Here is a 19683-nt window from a genome sequence, read left to right on the forward strand (position 1 = left end):
TAAAATAATGGTTACTTTATGTTTGTAATGCAATTACAGTATCGATTTGAAGATCTACGCGACGTTGTAATGATTATTTCGAAAATGGACTACCTCACCAATTTTCATAAGATCGAAATATGTTGCCAGAGACATTATTTTCAACTTTTTCCTTTATATCATAACGTTGCTCAGCCATCATTTTCGAGACAATCATAAAAATATTTGTTCTGCTATACAGTATTCTATTTTCAAACCTTTTAAATCTTCTCGTAAACTGTTTCTCATTTTCAACGATAATATTATATGATCTTCAACACGAGACACGTATTATCAGCTACTATTTTATTACATGTAGCAAAGTGTAGTGCAACGTGAAGGTTAGACGCATTGGGCACGCATGAAAATAACTGATCCAGTAACTGTTTTATCAAACACCATTACCAAATGACAACACACGAGGAACAGCCCAAAATAACAAATACGAATTTTATTTTCGTTGCATCGTTAATAGTAAGTTATATATACTTCGTTTAAATTGTTTAAATATTTCCCAATATCTACGGAACAGAATTAAATGCAAGAATTGCGGGAAAATTAAACTTCGCTTTCCAATGATCTAAATTTTTTACAAAGATACTTACTATTTTAAATTAAATACCAGTGATTCTAATAAAAGTGTCACGTGTATTAGAGCATTTTTATATATTTCTTTTTTTCTTTACTTTTTTCATTGTTTAATTATAAAATTAACTTTAAGAATAAAGCAAATTTAATTAAATATCTCCTAATTTAATTTAACACTATACGTATTTTCAGAGGCATAAATTTCTTTTTTTCATCTGTAATTTTCTATTTTTAGCTTCATATATTTGTCTCTTAGTAATTTCATATTTTGTGTAAGATCATAGTAGTGGGGCTTTAGCATTTCATAGCATTTTAATAATTTTTTTTCACAAATTACACAAAGATTAGAGAAATGCATAATTTTGAATAGGCAGGAGGATTGGCTGGTACTTCTGTTGATGTGGCATTATTTCCATTGGATACATTAAAAACACGATTACAAGCTAAAAAAGGTTTTAGAAAGTCAGGAGGATGTTCCGGTCTTTATAAAGGAATTATTCCTGTTTTGATCGGTTCTGCACCAACTGGTACAGTAAACATTTTCTAAATCCATTTTACAAATACAAGAGAACTATAAAACTACAGAAATTAAATTATATTCTTTTTTTTCTGCAATATTACAGCATCCTTATTTTTTGTAACTTATGAAGGTATTAAAACTGTTGTACAATGTAAAGTTTCCGAGAAATATCATTCCTTGCTTCATATGGGTGCTGCATCTTTAGCAGAAATGGTAAAATTTATGGGAAATTTTAATCCAATATATAATAAAGCCAATATATAAATGAAGATATCCAATCTTCATTTATATATTGTAAAATTTCAATTAGTAAAATGTAATTTAATTATCATGCTTTGAGTAAAGGTAGCATCTCTGATAAGAGTGCCCATAGAAGTTGTGAAGCAAAGGAAACAAGCACTAGTATTAAATAAACAAGATATTACCCTTAGATTACTATATCGTGGATATTGGAGTACCGTGTTAAGAGACATGCCTTTTAGTTTAATACAGTTTCCAATATGGGAATATTTAAAGAAAGTCTGGAATTCTAATATCGATCGGAATATACTTCCGGTGGAAAGCGCCGTTTGTGGAGCAATCGCAGGTTTAAAACTTTAGATGAACATTACTATATTTTATTTAATGTACAAATGACTATAAATAACTTGTTAGGTGGTGTATCTGCTTCTGTTACTACGCCATTAGACGTAATAAAGACGAGAATAATGCTCGCCCATAAAAATACAAATTCCGAGAAACTGAAAATATTATATATGCTAAAAGATATATATAGAGAAAAAGGTTTGCCCGGGTAAGATTTGCAATTTAATTTACAACTAATAATCTAATAGACTTTATTATTAATGTGAATACATGCCTATGTAAACATAATCACTGTAAATTTTTCAGACTTTATGCGGGTATCGGGCCTAGAATAATTTGGATAACATTAGGAGGTTTTATTTTCTTCGGCACGTACGAAAAAGTAAAAACTGTAGTGACAAACTTCTCCACAGACTTACTTATTTTTTTATAAGAAGAATACCAAATATTAATGATGTATAGAAATGATGTATACAAAAGATTAACTTCTTTAATTGTTATAAAATATATATTACAATAATATATGAAAATATGTACTATACTTACTTCTGTACGGTTGTATAAACATGTCATTTGTAGTATTAAATTCTCACAAACGATGTAACATAAAACTTTCAAAATTTAAACATTTCGCGGTATTTGTAATTAATCAATTAATGCGTGTGTCGCTTTAAAAAAATGAAATATACTGACGTATATTTCATTTTTATAATTTAGATTTCAAACTTTGCATTAATTTTTCTAACTTCATTGCTTTCTGAAGATTACCTTGGACTCTTAACTTACCCATCATGAATGCTGATGCCGGTTTCAATTTTCCTAAACAAAATTTTTTGGTACAAATTATGAAAAAATACGACTTATACTCGAACAGATATTAATATATTATTACAGTAGTAATAATATCTATGTCGGGCAGGTCCCGAGCGCGGACAATTAAGCGGGTATGGTCACTTCTCAGAATTCAACGGAGGTAAGGAAAATGGATAAGTGCGAATGAGATACAATAGCTGACACCCGAAACCATATACCTGCATATACATATACAATGTACCGATCAAGTGCTAAAGTAAATTGCACAGTACGAAGGACGCTATTCGGTGGCGATAATAGTTTAATAATAAGCATATCAACTTGCTCTTCAAACGGATACATCGTGCCGGATTTACCGATTTATCGATAATAATCTTATCATGTTTATCTTAACCTGCAAACTATTAAAGGGTCCTTCAAACAGTGTTAATTCTCAGTGAAGAAAAACGGTAAGCATTACGCATTCCTTTACTGTTTACAATACGTATGTTTCATTTACTATCAAAACCGTAAGTACTATCGCCTTTCTCTACTTTCAATGACCTTCAATGACCTTGTGTAACAGGTCGTTGAACTCGTTTTAAGATCCTCTATCGTGATACGGAAGCAAAAACATACCGATCCATTTAAAAAAATGGATGTGACCTTCAAATGTCCGAAGTACCTCCACCTGCAAAAGAACTATTATCGCCACCGAATAGCACCCTTCGTACTGTGCAATTTACTTTAGCAAATATTTCTGTGAAACTTATAGTTTCGAAGATATCTGAGGTGCTAATAGTTACTGCCCCACCCTGTATTATAGCTACATAAATTCCCTTCGTCCCCTGATATTTTATTGTAATATTATCACTTACCCGAAAACATCGCAAAAAAATTTTTAGAATCCATCGTTAATGTAGCATCTGGTGGCTGACTTGGTTCTCCTTTACCCGTCGAACCTTTACCATTTTTAAGATCCAAATACCAAGTATCAGTTTGATCACCTGCAAAATTTACATTAAATAATAGTCGAAGAATAATGAATAAATGACACAGCATTAACAAAATAACTGATTATTACAGAACTTTAATTACCGTTAACATTAAATTGAAATATAGCTCCTGTTTTGTTAACAAGTTCGCCGCTTAAATTAGCTTCAATGGCAGTAAATATTTGTTCGATTTGTAAATTTGATTTACTGGTATCTTGTGTGCTTTCAGCTTTCTTTTGCGCGGTAATATTAATTAACTGTTCTTGTAAATTCAGCCCTTCCAAATTCTCTTCTAAGAAGAAATCAAGCATCAACTTGTCTTTGTTTGCTAAGGAAAAAAGCAAAAGAGTTTGAAAAATGTATTGAAGATACTACACAATGACTAATTTTAAATTATAAGTTATGGTAAAACGTAGTTTTGTAAGTTATTGCTTCGTTTATATTAACCCCCTGGCAGGCGCGTTTTTTTAATCGTAAAACGAGCGCCATTTTTCGTACTCCGTACACGCGGCGTTGATATTACGAAATTGTAACTTTCAAGTCAAATAGACAGAAAAAATAGCTAAACTGCCCAAGAACCTATTGGAACAAAAGTATCATGCATTGGTGGAGGACATATTACATTGCAATGTTCGAAGCAGCTTCTAAGAATTGGTGGGAATAACCGCGGACACTTAAGTGGGCACTACTGTATATAACTTACCTGGATTACATGCATAATTGGTAAAGTCCGTAATTCCTTCGCTTTTTAAAATATCTTCGTCGACTAAAAATTGTCCAGTGACGGATTTACTATCTCTGCAAATTAAAGCGTAAACAGCATCTCCCATTATTTCAGGTTTACGACTATAATCGCTTGAACTTGGGCCAGATAACATTTCAACTGCAGCAGTATGGATAGCTTAAAGGTATAAAATAAAAATTTTTATATTTAAAACATAAACATCAAGATTTTTAACGCTAGTCGAATAACATCAATTAAAATTTACCAGTTTTTGGCCAAACAGCATTGACAGCAATACCAACATCTTTAAATTCCTCTGCCATGCCAAGAGCACACATTGACATACCATATTTAGATATAGTATACGCAACGTGATTTTTAAACCATATTGGTTTCATACTCAATGGCGGGCTTATATTTACTATATGAGGATTTGGACTTCTCTTTAAATAAGGTAAACAAACTTTAGACCTTGAAACGTTAATATGAAACTGATTAATATAAGTTACCAATTCGAGCAATCAATACAGGAATTTGTATGCTTACACAAGAAATGTTCCTCTAGTATTAATACTATTCATAAGGTCATATCTTTTCATATCCGTGGATGTTGTGCCTGTTAAAGATATCGCGCTTGCATTATTAATAACAATGTCGATACCGCCGAATTTATTAACAGCATTCTCTACTGCAGAAACTACTTGCGCTTCATCCCTTACATCCACAACACATGGCAATGCTTTTCCACCTGCTTGCTCAACTAAAACAAATTAAGATTTTCCCTGTTAATTTGATATTAACGTTTAATAGATAAAATATGTCTGGTCAGAAATCCTTTCAATAGAATCTAAGGTAACTATTTACTATACTAAAATACTATTTCAAATAACATGCCATCTTATTTTACAGTCATTTCAGTTTTAATAAAATAGAACAAAATTTGTGCATCTCTGTTAAATTTATCATAATAATGAGATCATCAGTCTCATTAACATTTAAGCACATTGGAGAAGGAGGGTCACTGATAAAGGAATGTCAAGACTTGCCAAATTATAATTACAACAAATTTTGTATACATTTAGCATTTAAATGTTTGTTATTTGGTTACTCCAGAAAAATAAAGATATATCTCTTATCATGAGTGGAACTTTGATTTCAAAATTGCAAATGGGACATTTTCAGAATATTTACAAGGGTGTGATCCCTTGTTATTAACCATCTTGAAAGTGTACGGACAGTTAATACAATAAATAATTATTAAGACTACTATTTATAGTTGTTATTATGATCTAAAAGTAAGATAATTACTTTCTGTAGCTGCAGTGTATATTGTTCCTGGTAACTTTGGATGCGGTTCTGCAGTCTTAGCTGCAACAATAATATTAGCTCCATCTCTTGCAGCTTTCACAGCAATACTTTTCCCAATGCCTCTTGATGCTCCAGTGATAAAAATTGTACGACCAGCAAGTTTCCTAGAATAAATATTTGCATGACACATATATATAATTATTTCATAAACGATTAGTAAATTTTATTTATTTAAATTATCTAACAACTTTATTCGGCACATTAAAACAAGAAGAATTGAATCAAGGATGTTTTACAAACAAACCCAAATTAATAGAGCAATTATGTTAATTGTGTCTGAAAAAAAATTTCATTCATTTGATCCACATTCGATCGGTAGCACTAAATAATAAACATATTAATCCTGTTTCCGCGTACTTATTAAAATGTACAAATGTGAAAATACGTTATAATTTCCAGCTGACTTGCAGAATTAATTAAAAGTTGTTGTTTAATATGTATGTTACATACCCCGTATTGATCATATTGTAAATAGATCGACGAACTGTCAGAAATAATCGATGTATTTATTTAATCGTCGAACCGCTTTATTCGGTTACACTCACGGTAATGAAATAAAAATATGTTTAACAACATAAAGGAGTAAATTATACTTGAACTGGATTACTATCGATAACGGTGCAATGTCCAATTTTTAAATTCTTTTAATTGTGTTTTCAAGATTAGAATTCCATCTTCAACAATATGGCGAGAATTTCACGTCGAAGGCTAAATGACTAATGCAAATCATTCAATGTACTCGCACGTGTTACTTTTGCAAATTAAATTTTCTATATACCTACATATTATAAAATATATTTGAAGGAGTATAAAAAAAATTACAGGTGGCTTTAGATACGAATGTCGATAATTTAATATCACTGTGTAAAATCTTTATCTGGAAGATTAACGATGCACAAATTGGACGAATTTGACATTTTTATTTCCATTAAATACGCATGATTAGTTTCGTAAACGTTAGATTTATTTCAATTTTTATGCAGACACGAGTATATTTTATATCGAAGATTTAGGTTTTCTTATAGAGAGAATTATTTATTCTGTAATTTCATTGTCCCTTGACCACAACTACAGTCGATGATAACAGACAAATTAAAACAATTTTGTGTTTTTATTTGTATTTTAATCATGAACACTACATATTCGATTGTTTATCCATAAACATACTGTAAATAAATATTGCGAGAACATTTTATTTGTGAAATATTTTTAATTTTAGGTTATGTTTATAACACATCGATAAAAAAATGTGCGGAATATTTTGTTATATTTCACAAAGCCAAGAGAACAATGTGAAAGTTTCAAGCGAGGTATTATTATTTATATTTATATACTGTTAAAAGATAAATTTAATTAGGTTATGAAAATATGTATCAATGAACTGATATTATCTCGTCAGTGGAATATTTGTAAGGATTTAATAACTGCTCGTGGTCCTGATAAAGCAACAGAAAAATTCGAACATCTAACTGAAAACTGGTCTGGGCATTTTGCTGCTTCTGTATTATGGATGCAAGGCTCTAATTTTACTGAACAACCTGCCATAGATTCTAATGGTAATATTCTTCTTTGGAATGGAGATATATTTTCTGGAAATTTGGTAAATATCTTACATCAAGAGTGTTGGACATTATACGAATAAATCTTGTTCTTATATCTGTATTGTTTCAGGCTCAAGATAACATATGCGATACTGATGTGGTATTGAATGCTCTCCAATCATCACCAACTATTATATCTGTATTTAAAGAAATACAAGGGCCATACAGTTTTGTATACTTTCAAAAGTCCAGCAACCTTCTGTACTTTGGCAGAGATACTATAGGGCGACATAGTTTGCTCTTAAAAGCAAACACGGATGAAAACATTCTGATATTAACATCTGTTGCAAATAAACAAATAGATGGGATAGTAGAGCTTCCTGCAATTGGCATTTTCGTGATGAATTTAGCTAATTTAAGGGTAAATCTTGCATGCTATCCGTGGAGGGAGCCAGACTTACGATTCACGGACGTTATCGAAGTATTGGAAACACATTTAACCGTGGATATCGATATTAAAGAAACTATATTAGAATCTGATACATTGACAAATCTACATTTACACCCAAACGTTATAGATTTAGAATGTTTTGAAAATAGTCCTTACTTTGAGAATTCTTACATGACATTGCGATATTTTTTACAAAATAAAGATATATACGAAAGAGTAGATCAACTGTCGAAACTTCTCCATAAAGCTGTGGAGGTTCGAGTAAAGAAACAACCAAAATATTGTAAGAACTGTATTAAGCTATTTTTACGCGGTGAAAATGTTACGTGCGATCATGCGAAAATAGGCGTGTTATTTTCCGGAGGTTTAGATTCTGCTATTTTGGCATTAATCGCTGACAAATATGTTCCGCAAAATGAACATATCGATTTGATCAACGTTGCGTTCGAAAAGTTAGTTAACGCATCTATGAAATCTAATGCGAACAATGAAAGACAATGTGCGCAAATTCAGTACGATGTTCCCGATCGAAAAACCGGAAAGCAGACGTTCTCAGAGCTTTTAAAGATTTGCCCGAAAAGGAAGTGGAACTTTCTTGAAGTATAGTATTTTTCATTTCTCACGAGCCGATTACTATCGATTATCCATTTAAGTTGTAATCGTAAATCGTTGCTTCGATCAAATATTACCCGGCGTTGTACAGGGGATCTTAAACTAATATATATTTATTCCAGGTAAATGTGTCTCAAATAGAATTGCAGAAATATCGTTCCGCGCGAATTTCCAATTTATTATATCCGCTTTGTACGATATTAGACGAGAGCTTAGGTTGTGCTGTATGGTTTGCAAGCCGTGCCAGAGGCACGCTTTCAGCGAGCAACAATTTTTATGAATCACCATGCAGAGTAGTTTTGTTAGGCATGGGAGCAGACGAACTGTTCGGTGGATATATGAGGCATAGGACAATATTGAAACATAAGGGTTGGAACGCCCTAGCGCAAGAATTAAGTATCGAATTAGCTAGAATTTCGGAACGAAATTTAGGCCGCGACGATCGTATTGTATCCGATCACGGGAAACAATCAAGACTGCCATACTTGGACGAAAATATAGTACAATATGTTCAACAATTGAAACCATGGGAAAGGTAACAATGGTGTACTTGAAAAATAGTGGAATTGTTAACAAACATACAGCGTCATTGAATTGTTTATAGGTGCTACCCAACAGATAAAATGCCATCTGGTTTGGGAGACAAGTTGTTATTGCGTTTATTGGCATATAAACTTGGCTTCCAAAATACTGCTAACTTCCCTAAGAGAGCATTTCAGTTTGGGTCGCGAATCGCTAATGGCAAAGAAAATGCTAAAGATGTATCAGATAGATTATGAAAATTGGTTTGTAGAATGTCATTTCGTTATTAGCAAATACATTAACAAGTATTAAAAATGATCCAATATTTACTTTCAGACTGGTTTACTGTAGTGTAACTTTGCCAAGTCTGTGATATTTAGTGTGTACTGCAGTTTCTGTCTTATGTTCAAACATGCATTTGTCTTGTAAAAAAAAAAAACACAATTTTTAATGTAATTTTTATATAAACTTTTTACGATTTATGGAAATAAAATAAACTATTTCAATAATATGTTTTATGTTGTTTATATGTTAATTCTATGATTATATCTATGCTGCTGGTATCATGGTTAGAACTATTGCCTTGCTTTTTTAATTATTTACGGACATAATTCGCCACGAATGATAATCTACATAACTTTAAAAGAAAAACGTAAGCAAATATTTTAAATAAATACCTTGTAAAATTGAATAGCTGGTAGTTAAAAACAATACTAAATAATAATAAATAGTGTATTAATATCGAACTTACGGAAGAGAGAAATGCGTTAAAGTAAATGAAATTAAATACGGAAAGGTTAGGAATCCTTTTCGGATATTTTAAACAAGTACTACATAAATACATACGTATTTTTATATTCTTACATTTATACTATTGTTCGCTAATATTCATTATAAAATGTTGGAATTACACACTAATTGTTATATGTTTTATTGAACAAATAATAAAATTATCCACATGGCGATCGTTTTAAATGATTTAATAATTACTTGATTTGTCACGTAATTTTACACATTTACGTCGACATTGTATAATTATAATTAATACACATATATTCAAATAAATTTTATTATAATTATGAAAAATATTTTAAAATTGCAGAAAGTATCAATAATTGTTGAATCCTTTACACCATCTGTATATTAACAAATTTGATACCGTATGAAATAATAGCACAATGTCAAAAAATACAGTTTGCTTAGACACAGAATTGAGAAAATTAAGACCAGCAGAGTTATATATGCTTGGGCAAATATTAAATATGTCAGATTCATGGAAAAAGTTAATGGCAATTGTACCAAAATGTGAAACATCCGATCTTCCCAAATTTAATGCAGAACACCTTAGGTGATGTTATGAAAATTTTTTAAATATTTACATAACAAATGAATAAGTTCAAGAGGAATAACTCGTTCATTTTTATATTTCCTTCCCATGCATTCTCATAATAGCATGATAGAGCAAGCTGCTCAACAACAAAGGAGGAATGCAGCTGAAATATTTTTGGCAGAATGGGGAACAATGGGAAGAAACAGACCAACGTTACGCACTTTATTAAATCTTCTAGTGAAAGCGGAATTATTTAGAGCAGCCGATTACCTGGCAGGGGACATTTTAAAAGGTGTAATATATAAAAATGTACAACTAGCTTTATTTATAAAACCATATACAGATTGTGGGCTCAATATTTTCTATTTTTGTTAACAGAGGAACTACCAAAACGGCCCGAGTGTGGACCTGCGGCCCCCGTAGATATTTCAGACGAGGTTATAAAAAAATTGTTAGAGGAAAAAGTGGATCTACAAGATATCGATTCTAACGAGTTGTTAATATTCGGACTGCCCTCCGAGGCTAATGATAATAAGGTAATAGATAATGCGACGCGCAACAGTTCGTTGGAAAGGAACATGCAGTCGACGAAATTAGTTTCCATTAAGGAGGAACATAATAAAAAACATTTAGAAAATGTTGGAAATGCAATCGTTCGACAAAAACACGCGAAAACATTGTCAAATGTAGATGTGTCCGATTTGATGAAGTTCAGTAGCGAACCGAATGCAGAGGAATGCAGAGCGCGGAATAATTTTCACATATCGAAACAACCGGTACGTACGCATAATGCAAATAATAATAATTCAAAGGAGTATGGTTTCGAGAAACAGGAAATGTTGTCCCGTGATTTACCTGTATTTTTAAATAATTTTGGACAAAGTATAGAAGAAATTAAATTAAACGAGGAAGCGCAGTCAGACGAGCTTCCGGCATTTTTGAACAGCAATACGTTTGCATCCAGCAGTACTTTACATAATAATTCTACAAACGATTCATTGAATCTGTCTAATCTAAATATTAATCAAAATGAAATAACTTCTACCGAATTACCGCAATGCGTTCTCGAGCTACGTGAGAGTTCTACAAGCGATCCCGATAACACGGCTGTTGAACAAAATGAAGGAAATATGATACAAAATGCATTGAGTTCGCAAGAATTGCCAGTCACGGTACTGGAATACGTTAAATAAAATATTTATAAGACGCGTTTAAGTATGCAGATGTCTATTTCGATAAAGGAACATGTATATCGATATTCGATATTTATCGAAACGAGTTTAAGCACTAGCTTAAATCTGTATCATAAAAAGAGGCGAAAATAATGTTGTACAAGTGTTATTACATTCATACAAATTCACTTAATGTCTAATAAAAATAATATTACCGATAATCGCTATTATGCAATAGAAGTAAAACGTCCATTTAAATATTTTAGAAGCGTAGTATAAATAACAATTTTTATAGTTCATATAAACGAGTATTGTAAGAATTTATTTTTCAATGTATTCTGATATAGTTTAATATAAACTTCATATTAAAAATTATATACTTTCTTTAGTGTCATTATATACAACAATAGATATATGCTTTATGAAATATATTGGTAATGCGATATAATTGAACTGATTAATATAAAGGAACCCTTGAAATATATCACATTGTGCAATAATACAGGATGGGACGTTTAAAACAATACATCCGGACAACTCGTTTATTTTTAATGGTAGAAAAGAATGTTTGCATTTTTTCCTTTTTTTTAAAAAAATAAACAAGTTATTCGAGCGATATGATTTACACGCTTCATCTTGTATATGAATTAGATGCAGTGATACGTGAAACTTTGGACATAATCGAAATATTTATAAGTATCATTAAATTTGATAAGAAATACGATATTACCTTGTAGAAAAATGCAGGCTTAGCTGTGTTTCTATCCATCGCTATTATTACCTTGATTCATAGTAAAGTATATGCTTTGTAATTCTCTAAGATTGCCTTCTAAGGTAGCAACTTCATCGTATCTGCAATCGTCTCTAGCTTGTTTAATGTAAGCTCGAAGATTACTCATTTGCTCAATTATGGGATCCATAGACGGAGGCATTTTAGGAGTAACGTTCGAGGGTCCCCAGCCTTGTGATTGGTTCACCACCACTACCGGCTACGCAAATAAAATATCGATATCGATTAATCGATATACAGTAGTGACCACTTAAGTGATCACGCTCGAGACCGGCCGTGGTCATTTATGTGGGCATTACTGTATGTAACTTCGATAAATTGTAGAGTTACCTGATTTTCCTTTACAGAGGATCGAGCCTCGGTATTCCACGTTTCCCTTTTACGATATTCTTTAGATCTCTCTCTTTGTTCTTCTTCTAGCTGTCTTTCATATGCGATTCTAGCTTCTAATCGTTTCTGACGTTCTACTTGCAACTCTGCATATTTTTCTGTCGACGGTAAAGACGGTATACTCAGCAAATCTTCTTTTAGAAATATCATCGCAGATACTCTGACCATGTGGTGCAACCGGAGTTCTTGTTCTTGCGGTGGATTTTCTACGCATCTTGTACCCAGTACAGAAATTCTTTTACTAATTAAATCGATATTTTCACCTAACTTTGCAATTTTAATTCGTAAAGCCTGCGCGTCGTCTAAGTTGTATGTAGTTTCTCCCTCACTAAACAAACAGATTTTTTTAATATGAATCGTAATGGTAGAAATTTATATTATAGGTCGGCATTTCTCAAACTTCATCTTCTTGCGGACCTTTTCAATGAACTTTTGGCGGACTCGTTACGGTACAATTATTATCTTTTTAATAATCATTAAAGTAATTTAAATCTAAAAATCCCTGGATCAAGTTTGAGAAACATCGTTACAGCCGATATGAAGTCTTGTAAGACATACTTCAAAGATTCCCCCATTTTATTATACATTTGCATATGTTGCGAAGCTTCTTCCATGTATGCTCTCATTTTTTCATAAAACTGACATACGATTGGTTTGTCGAAGTGTTTTGCTTTTTGTTTTTCCCTCGCGTCAAGTAAATTTGCGCAATGTATACAAATTCTAAAATGTTGCTCGCCAGCTGCCGAATCGTTGACCAACGATAAAACGCTATTCAAGCTACCACTGGATGGCGATCTGGCTAATTTTGTTAGACCAATACCCGCGCGTACTATGCGCTCGGAAATTCGTCGTTCCGAAGTAGGAGACACTGCAGAATCATCTTGTACCGACACAGGACTTGTCATTTTCCCTATAAATTAGTCTTATTTTTGTTTTTTGCTATAATTTCTTGGGGTTTTTTAACACGTTCGCCGCCTATATTTGGGTGACGCGGCGACGAACGTGTTAAAAACCATGTACCAACTTTACCAGGTACACTTAATGGACATTGCAGAAAAGAAATTTGTGTTGAACGGTGAAATTAATGGAAGTACGTACGCGCATCTTGCAGAGATAGAAATACTGTACAATTGTGACACATAACAGCTCCGCAAAGTCTACAATGATGTTTCCTTCTCGCAACATGAAAACTCTTCGCACACGTAGGACATAACTTCACATCTTTCTCGTCTATCCATGGCACAATGGCACGTTCATGAACTGTATCAACAAAAATCAAGAATGTTAAGTTGCTTTTGTCAAGCAATGTGAATAATATATCGCTTTTGACAAATAATGACTAAATTAGTAATTCTACCTTTCCTATCAACAGGATCCGTTGGTAAATTATTTAATAATTTATCTAATCTTATTATGAGTTTATTTGTTTCTGAAGAATATCGTTCCAGTCTTGCGTTTCTTATATCTTTAAAGTAAGCTGTATGTGATTTCATCATACCTGAAAGTTTTATTCAATTATATACTTTGTAAAACTTGTTGAGTTTGGAAGGATACACAGCTAGAAATAATAATCCTTAATGTTTAAGGGGGCATTGCGGTCTAAAATTTCGAAAAAAAAAAGAAAAATAATTTACTGCAACACTGAATAAAACTTTCTTAACATTAAATATCATAATGCATGTGTTTACCAATTTCTTGAGGTCCCCAATTAATTTCTGGGCTATATTGTCTTTTATTTGATATAGAGCCTGAAAATGATTCCGGTATTTCATCTTGTTTTAAGATTTTTTTTTTTGCCTTGCCAAAGAGATCTGGAAATAAAAACAGCTTTAAGATGCTGCTTTGTCGATCGCGTTGGTTCATTTTTAACGTAAATATACGAATTTATTTATTAATATTTTTGTTTCGCAAATTTAAAAGATCCCCGTTCAATTTAAACTACCAAAGTTCTCACCTTTAAGCGACTTGAGAATTTCTGGATCATTATTATGAAAATCCTCGAAATGTTTAGTTAATTGATTAGGTGCCTTAAATTCGGTCATGCATATCGGACAAATAAATCCTTCTAATACTTTCTCGCTGCCAGCCATGGTAAAATATGAAATTTACGATACTTTGTAAAATTTCACGATTTTTTATTGTAATGCTTTTCTACTTCACACACGGCAATACTCATTTGTAAGCGTCTCTTCGACCGTGAATGGAAAACGTGCTTCGCGAGCAGCCATATTGATTCATATCAGCTGATGGAAACGTCAAATTTTTCTCGTTCGATTTTAAACAGAATTAAACGAATTCGTGATTGTAACATTATTTAATTGACAAATGTACAAATTCAGTTTGTTATAAATATACCATAAGTCATATGTTTCTGTAAATAATTTAAGGACATATAATATGATTACTCCATTTTTTAATAAAAGGTCGCTTATAATTATATTTTCATGAAATTCTGTTACAAACTAAAATTGTTACATCTTTTTATGCGCCGCTAAAATTTCTATTGCGATACCACTGTGTCGAATAATTGATCTGCTAAAGTTCGAAATTCGTCCGACGCCTCGCAATGTTTCAGAACATTCAAACTAATTTTTTCTTCGCCATAAAATGCACCGGCAATTGCGCCAGTCATACTGCCAATAGTGTCTGTATCGCCGCCCAAACTAATCTGTAAAGAAGAGAGTAATATTTGAGAATTAATTTATATTCTGTTCTATTCTTCTTTCGATATTCATTTAATTTATAATTTAACGGATTCCCGAATTAAAAAATCAAGCGGCGCGCTATGCTTACAGCATACTGTATTGCTCTCCTAAGGGGATTTTCTGTTTCTATGTCTATAATTGGTTTCTGTGCCCTTAAGAAACAATATATTGCAGTAGGTACTGAATATAAAGCTGCAACATTATTTCCTAATTGTTTTACTACTTTCTGATCATGTGGCCCTTCACCATCTTCCGATATTAACGTTTTTATTACATCTAATTGTATTTTATAGGGCTGTGGTTCTGACAAACCCAATCTGTAAAAAGTATGAATTCGTTAAATATTTTCACGAATTTGTTCTAGTTACAGTATGATATATTTTACTATATTTTTAAAGCATACCCATCTTCGTCTTTTTCTATTTGGTCCATTTTGTGAATTAAATCGTCGATAAAATTTATTACGTTTAATTCTTTGTTAGGATTTAATAGAAGACTTTGATGGACTGCTATTGCCTGCAAAATAGTGAAAATGTTAGATAAAAAAATATTTTCTATTTAAAATTCCATTGAATGTAAATGTTCATATATTCAAAATGTAACTACTTGTAAAATGGCACCATCAATTCCAATTTTATTAGTATGAGTAAGCTGTGTTGTTTTTCTAACTATGTCTAAAAGTTTGTCATAGTTTTGGTAGGAAAACAATGCAACAGGAGTGACTCTCATTGCTCCACCATTTCCCCATGATCCTTGACCATTGAATTGTTCCTTTGCTGGTTTCTCAACATCCATAAATTTGTTACCACGTAACTTTTGGAATACCTTGTTTTGCCAAAATTATGCATGAGCGACAATAATGAAAAATTCATTTATTTAATTCATGGGATACTGTATGTACCGTTACAACACCAGGCCCGTAACCACGATTAGGCTCCAAATAATAACTCTTGACAAATTTCTTTGCTAAATTTACAACATCCAACTCCTTTGTCTCTATCAAAGATTTGGCCAGAGAATAGGTCATTGCAGAATCATCTGAAAACTGTATGACCGGTGCTATACAGTTAAAAAAATGCTCTGTGTCAACATCACTATGCAGACAAAAAATTAATTACTGTATTTTACATGTTTAACCCCAGAAAGGTTACAGGGGATAACTCGTTTAATCATCGGTAAAAGAATCTTAAAAATATACTATTTAAGATCGATTTTAAGAAGTGGTTTTGATTTACATCATAGATCGTCTTTACGAGATTCCCCTCTCCGCGCCTAGTCATTATCGCAACTGCTCGTGCTGTCTTGCTAGGGTTAAGATTTTACCTTTGTAAATTGGACCCTCCAATTTATCGAAAGACCGTTGTAAAACTAATTTAATGCCCTTTGTCCATTTTTCCTCAGCTTCGTAAGGGCTGCCAAGGCAATCCCCCATTAGAACACCAAGCATAGCACCGCGAAATTTGCTTCTCAGCAACGACAAATCTATCTTTGCCATACTCTTTACGTTCTGTACTTTGGTGGAACTAGATTCGACAATTTTTAACTACAATAATGTTCGAGCTGACGTACAAAAAGACACGTATTAACAAAAATTAACGATTGGAAAATGAGTAATACTACAGATGCTGAGGTTATACATATGCGTCTTGATACATCTAAAAATTGATTCATAACAGTGTTACCAGACGGCAGACCGGTGCCCAGAGTAAGCTTGCCCCTCCATTTTCGCACACCGATCTGCAGCCACGTGTACGTGAGCTTAGGCGCTTTGGACAGCTTCGGGTATTCAAGAAAGAAGGCGAATGTGAGCCTTTCTTTCTTGCTTACGAAACAGCTGAAATCCGATTTGTGTTAACCTGCATACGATTCTGACTCTCAACTGCCCAGGCAATTTTATTTTCTAACCCATGCATACCTATTACACCATAAACGAGGTAAAGAATAGACCTATCGTTAGTGGGATGAACGCTATCGCTGTACCACGAGTGTCTTATAACATGAGATACACTCTTCCAAAGTGGAACAAAATGTTAAAAAGATCATGCATCAAATTGTAAGGGGATCCTCGTAAGAAGGCTTTAATCTTCGACTTCGTAATGGTTTTAATGGGTCGATGACCATCAATGACTAGCTTATGGTCACTGGTGGTCAACGGTGAGATTGACATCAAGGTCAGCGGTCCAGTGAAGGTCCAGAAATGGCCAAGAAGTGGGACCAATCGAAGTAGTTTCTTTGTAGACAAGACAGTCCTAACTCTTATCTTCAACCATGACTCTGATTAGTCTCCCCACCCTTTAGACTCCATCACCTTAGACATATAAGCAGGGTCACTGCGAAGACTTCTTCAGTCGCGTCGCGAATTCGGGAGTGCACAAATCGCCTGAGGTGGACCGGGGACCGCTGCTGACCTCTGCTGGCCGCTGCTGACCACTACTGGCCAGAGCTGACCAGGACTGACCACTACTGACTACTACTGACCACTACTGACCAGTCCTGGCTAGCACTCCTGCCACTACTGACCACTACTGACCAGTGCCGGACGGTGATGACTAGGGTAAGAACTGTTTAAAAATTCTCTCCCCTCCTCTATTCTATCGTTTGATACCAATTTCGTTTCAATGAACTGATTTTGCCTTGCTTGCCTAACTGCTGTTGCTATAATATGAATATTTTCTTACTTTACAGCTCGTCCAGTGGTAACTATCCTGTATACTGACAACAAGTAGTAAGTCCACTCCACTTATTTATATTTTATTATGTTCATTTGTTTGTTTGATGTGAATTCAACTGTATTTATCTATCTGATTTTATTTGGTTATTATGAATGTTCCTTTTCTATGTTTCTACTTTTACATTGTTTGTCGAATTTATGTGATTGCTTTGATATGTATAGTATTGCAGGATATAGTAATGTAGTATTGTTTCCAATCATATACTATATTCGTTTCTACACGATTTCATGAATTTTTATTTTCACCTTCTTGCTCGAATTCTCGTAATATTCTGCGGAGGTACTTTCTTTGATTCTTCCATTTCGTTTGATTCTTCGATTTCGTTTGATTGTTTGGTGTTGATTCAATTTGGTGTCTCGATCCAAGTTCCTATCGTTATTACGAATGGTCGTTTTGAGTTGTATCACAATGGGGCGATGTATATACTGTATTCGTTTCGATGATACTGATCATTAGAAGAATGTTCGTTTTGATACGTAAAACATGGTGTCGATGGATATGCCATATTTGTTTCGATGGCACTGATTAATATAAGATTTCTATTTTTACGTTTAGCCCCTTTAGCTAGGTGATAGATTATTTTTAAGTGTTTATTAAATTTCCTTCAATGTCTCACTAATATAAATATTAGTTTTGATTTCAGTTTAAATTTGGATTAATCGCAAGGACACCGAGGGAGAACGCCGCGCCCGCCGAGGGACTTTTAATTCCGAGTTGATTAGTCTTAAGCTTCGTCGCGAGTATTAAAATTAACGTCGAAGCCTTCTTTATTATACGTGTCTCCGCGTCCTACCAAGCAATTATTCAATAAGTAGATTGTCTCTCGCTCGTTCCCTCGTTCCTAGCTTCGGTCACCGCTGTTTCATCGGTTGAAACATGTGATCGGCCGTGTAGCTGGCCCGACAGATCTAACCGCCTTCCCTTGGTAGCTCGATCCAGGGAAAATGGTACTCTGCTGGAAGGTGTGGAGTATCCGTATCCTGCGGAAACGCATACCTTCCAGCGGAAGTCGACACTGAAACAGAGGTACTCTCTCTTTGTCAGACAACTTGAGTCGGGTCCTTCGGGCTCCCGGCGGGTTGCGTTGGAGCAATGGAGACCTTAGATTCGGAGTCGCAGCCGTCCGTTATCCTGTAGAGATCTAGTTAGCAAGGGCAGTAGGTTCGATCCTCGGATCCGCTGCACGGTTCAGCTTCGCGTCGCGTCGTGTCGCGTCGCGTGTCCCTCAAATTAACTTCGTCCCTCTTTTTGACCAAATAATTGCTTGGTACAACTAAATCAGAACATCCAAGAATGTTCGTTTCCTTCTATCGTCCGAATTTTAGTTTCAACTTGACCAGACTTGAGCTTCGACGTTAATTTTAAGTCCCTATCGTACGCGTCTCCCAATATTTCCAAGTAATTATTTAACAAGTAGCTTCTCTCGACTCGTTCTCCGGTTCCTAGCTTCGACCACCGCTGTTTCATCGATCGAAACATGTGATCGGCCGTCCAGTTTGTCCGAAAGATCTAGTCGCCTACCAATGATAGATCGATTGCTAGAAATAGGAATCAATCTACCAAGGGCAGTGTTGATTCGATCCGAAGATCTGCTGCACGGTTCAGCATCGCGTCGCGTCGCGTATCCCATAATTTAGCTTCATCCCTTTTTAAACGAAATAATTACTTGGTAGCTAAGCTTAGCTAAAAGGGAGATCGATGGAACTTTGATTCCATCTATCTCCCTTCGGGTCTCCACTCGCAGCAACCTCCACGTGGTGAGACCTGGTAATCGGTGTTACCCACGATAGAAAAGTTCTTCTTCGTGGGTACACCGAGCTAATGGCTGCGAATTTAAAATAGTTTCTT

General features: G+C 33.9%; 6 protein-coding genes across 9 annotated transcripts; 3 read left to right on the forward strand and 3 right to left on the reverse strand.

The window, feature by feature from the left end:
• The first annotated feature begins 27 nt into the window (after positions 1-27).
• On the forward strand, positions 28-2144 carry LOC122396301 (S-adenosylmethionine mitochondrial carrier protein-like). The gene is made up of 6 exons (XM_043394571.1): positions 28-492; positions 977-1133; positions 1230-1339; positions 1472-1712; positions 1781-1919; positions 2018-2144. Exons 1-6 carry the CDS (start codon positions 427-429, stop codon positions 2142-2144), a joined length of 840 nt encoding a protein of 279 aa, XP_043250506.1. The 5' UTR covers positions 28-426.
• A 168-nt stretch (positions 2145-2312) lies between these two features.
• On the reverse strand, positions 2313-6274 carry LOC122396052 (hydroxysteroid dehydrogenase-like protein 2). The gene is made up of 8 exons (XM_043394154.1): positions 6041-6274; positions 5531-5694; positions 4769-4982; positions 4488-4693; positions 4202-4399; positions 3602-3826; positions 3382-3510; positions 2313-2530 (listed from the first exon to the last, which is right to left on the reverse strand). The coding sequence occupies exons 1-8, from the start codon at positions 6052-6054 to the stop codon at positions 2418-2420; spliced, it is 1263 nt and encodes a 420-aa protein (XP_043250089.1). The 5' UTR covers positions 6055-6274; the 3' UTR covers positions 2313-2417.
• A 147-nt stretch (positions 6275-6421) lies between these two features.
• Positions 6422-9131, forward strand: LOC122396051 (asparagine synthetase domain-containing protein 1). Its single transcript, XM_043394153.1, has 6 exons — positions 6422-6900; positions 6990-7190; positions 7262-8182; positions 8317-8729; positions 8799-8979; positions 9053-9131. Exons 1-5 carry the CDS (start codon positions 6838-6840, stop codon positions 8971-8973), a joined length of 1773 nt encoding a protein of 590 aa, XP_043250088.1. The 5' UTR covers positions 6422-6837; the 3' UTR covers positions 8974-8979; positions 9053-9131.
• Positions 9132-9307: 176 nt separating this feature from the next.
• Positions 9308-11429, forward strand: LOC122396314 (protein Tube). 2 transcript variants are annotated; one of them, XM_043394598.1, is made up of 5 exons: positions 9308-9368; positions 9819-10064; positions 10169-10338; positions 10425-10822; positions 10880-11429. In XM_043394598.1, the coding sequence occupies exons 2-5, from the start codon at positions 9895-9897 to the stop codon at positions 11237-11239; spliced, it is 1098 nt and encodes a 365-aa protein (XP_043250533.1). In that variant the 5' UTR covers positions 9308-9368; positions 9819-9894; the 3' UTR covers positions 11240-11429. The 2 variants fall into 2 exon arrangements, with proteins under 2 accessions (XP_043250533.1, XP_043250532.1); XM_043394597.1 differs by having other exon boundaries at positions 10425-11429.
• A 268-nt stretch (positions 11430-11697) lies between these two features.
• LOC122396272 (rabenosyn-5) lies at positions 11698-14588 on the reverse strand. Of its 3 annotated transcripts, none has more exons than XM_043394507.1 (7): positions 14353-14588; positions 14087-14209; positions 13756-13896; positions 13527-13658; positions 12957-13308; positions 12339-12726; positions 11698-12207 (listed from the first exon to the last, which is right to left on the reverse strand). In XM_043394507.1, the coding sequence occupies exons 1-7, from the start codon at positions 14486-14488 to the stop codon at positions 11980-11982; spliced, it is 1500 nt and encodes a 499-aa protein (XP_043250442.1). In that variant the 5' UTR covers positions 14489-14588; the 3' UTR covers positions 11698-11979. The 3 variants fall into 3 exon arrangements, with proteins under 3 accessions (XP_043250442.1, XP_043250441.1, XP_043250443.1); XM_043394506.1 differs by having other exon boundaries at positions 13497-13658; XM_043394508.1 differs by lacking the exon at positions 14353-14588 and having other exon boundaries at positions 13497-13658; positions 13756-13997.
• A 218-nt stretch (positions 14589-14806) lies between these two features.
• LOC122396311 (ADP-ribose glycohydrolase ARH3-like) lies at positions 14807-16743 on the reverse strand. Its single transcript, XM_043394590.1, has 6 exons — positions 16427-16743; positions 16005-16162; positions 15710-15928; positions 15507-15619; positions 15192-15420; positions 14807-15066 (listed from the first exon to the last, which is right to left on the reverse strand). The coding sequence occupies exons 1-6, from the start codon at positions 16596-16598 to the stop codon at positions 14899-14901; spliced, it is 1059 nt and encodes a 352-aa protein (XP_043250525.1). The 5' UTR covers positions 16599-16743; the 3' UTR covers positions 14807-14898.
• Between the last annotated feature and the right edge of the window lie 2940 nt (positions 16744-19683).

Source organism: Colletes gigas, unplaced genomic scaffold, assembly GCF_013123115.1.
Source record: "Colletes gigas isolate AHSC1104 unplaced genomic scaffold, ASM1312311v1 Colletes_gigas_Sc00007, whole genome shotgun sequence".
NCBI classification, from domain to species: domain Eukaryota; kingdom Metazoa; phylum Arthropoda; class Insecta; order Hymenoptera; family Colletidae; genus Colletes; species Colletes gigas.